This window comes from Phaethon lepturus, unplaced genomic scaffold (genome assembly GCF_000687285.1).
Source record: "Phaethon lepturus isolate BGI_N335 unplaced genomic scaffold, ASM68728v1 scaffold4903, whole genome shotgun sequence".
Taxonomy (NCBI): Eukaryota; Metazoa; Chordata; class Aves; order Phaethontiformes; family Phaethontidae; genus Phaethon; species Phaethon lepturus.
The window spans coordinates 50,545-52,624 of NW_010526833.1; the positions used below are offsets into that span (position 1 = coordinate 50,545).

The window sequence follows — 2,080 nt, forward strand, 5'->3', positions numbered from 1 at the left end:
GGACCAGCCACCAATAAACCGTCCCCGCCTCTAGCAAAGGCCAAGCCCATCAGCGACAGTGGTAGCACCTCTGGGGTAACGTATTTAAGAAGGGGAAAAAAATCCCACCACGCAGCATTTGCAGCTGGAGAGAGGCATAAGAATATGCGAAAACAACTCTGCAGACACCAAGGTCAGTGGAGAAAGGCGGGGAGGAGATGCTCCAGGCACCAGAACAGAGGTTCCTCTGCAGCCCCTGGTGAAGCCCATGGTGAGGCAGGCTGTGCCCCTGCAGCCCATGGAGCTCCACGCTGGAGCAAATATCCACCTGCACCCAGGGAGAATCCCATGCCGGAGCAGGGGGATGCCCAAAGGAGGCTGAGACCCCGTGGGAAGCCCATGCTGGAGCAGGCTCCTGGCAGGACCTGTGGCCCTGTGGGGAGAGGAACCCAGGCTGGAGCAGGTTTGCTGGCAGGACTTGTGATCCCACAGAGGCCCAGGCTGGAGCAGCCTGTTCCTGAAGGACGGCACCCGTGGGGGGACCCAGGCTGGAGCAGCTCGTGAAGAACTGCAGCCCGTGGGAAGGTACTCACGTTGGAGAAGTCTGTGGAGGACTGTCTGCTGTGGGAGGGACCCCACGCTGGAGCAGGGCAGAGTGTGAGGAGTCCTCCCCCTGAGGAGGAAGGAGCAGCAGAGGCAACGTGTGGTAAGACTGACCACAACCCCCATTCCCCATCTCCCTGTGCCCCTCGCAGGGGGAGGAAGACAAATTGGGACTGAAGTTGAGCTTGGGAAGAATGGAGGTGTGTGGGGAAAGTGTTTTAAGATTTGGTTTTAGTTCTCATTATCCTACCCTGATTTTGATGGGGAAATTAATTTATTGACAAAGACAAGTCTGTGTGGCCCATGACAGTAATTGCTGACTGAGCCCTCCCTGTCCTTTCCTCGACCCACAAGCTTTTTACTATATTTTCTGTCCCCTGTCCAGCTGAGAAGGGGAGCCATAGAGTGGCTTTGGTGTGCACCTGGCACCCAGCCAAGGTCAACCCACCACACTCATTCAAGACAACTTTTGTTTACACAGTCTGAAAAAAGGTTGTAACCAGCATCTTATGATAATTACACTCTTAATCCAATGCAGAATGCTGTTTGAGAGCTATAACATGTATGAGAGCGGTCTGGTCAGGGTAGCTGTGAGGACTGGTGGCAGCTGGTCACCTGTAGGACATTGTGTGTCTGCAGTCCTCAGACCTCTCCACACAGTCACTTCTGAAACACGCACTCAGTTCTCCCCAGGAAAAGCCTTAACGCTTGCAAAAGGCAACTCGCTGAATTTCTGACTGGAACTTTTAACAACTGTTCTCTGGACAATTCTCAGAGTCCCATTTAAAACGCAGGACAGATAGTAAACAGCAAACTTACATTAGTCCCAGTCTCTCGCCAATCCCAGGTTCGGCTTCCTCCTGGCCATACTTTGCAGTCCTTATACGTCGTAGAGCAGCCTTTCACCTTCATCTGACCCCAAGAAAGGGAAGCAATTTCAGGGGAAGACATTGCAAAGTTGAAGCAAAGTCTGGAAAAAGGATATTTAATACATAACATCAGGCCAACATATGCAGCATGTTAATAAAAGAAGAAAGTTCTGTCCTTGCCCCAAGGAGCTGGGAAGGAAATGCTATCGACAGACTTTATCCACGTGATTTTGTGATAACAGAACTGAACTGAGGATCAGCAGATTTGTTGAATTATCAGTCCTCTTGGGGATTTTGTGCAGGATTTTGTGCAAATCATTTTACATGCTAAATCTGTACAAGTATTGGGTGCTCAACTTTTAAAACTATCAACAGGTCCCAGAATATCCTATCACATCTGGCTTTTATTCTTCTCCCTAAGATGCGCAAAGATGATAATAATTTCCTAAAACATTGGAGAGATATGTTGTTTCTTTGGCTGCTTTATTAATTTAAAGTGGTAAATGAGGTTAAAAAAAACGCAAACAACCCAACCCAACAGAAAAGCCACGAACAAGACAATGCCATTGCCATATTGCTATAGCACTCAAGACTTTCAGAGACCTATCGGGGTCAAGCCTTCTTTCCCT

The 2,080-nt window shown here is 49.3% G+C and overlaps 1 protein-coding gene across 1 annotated transcript in view; it reads right to left on the bottom strand.

Annotated features, from left to right (window-relative positions):
• AAMDC (adipogenesis associated, Mth938 domain containing) overlaps positions 1–1,533 on the bottom strand; it is a 6,058-nt gene extending 4,525 nt beyond the window's left edge. The window contains exon 1 of the mRNA XM_010283176.1: positions 1,402–1,533. Coding sequence (XP_010281478.1) covers positions 1,402–1,533 — 132 coding nt within the window. The remainder of the gene's footprint in view (positions 1–1,401) is intronic.
• Between the last annotated feature and the right edge of the window lie 547 nt (positions 1,534–2,080).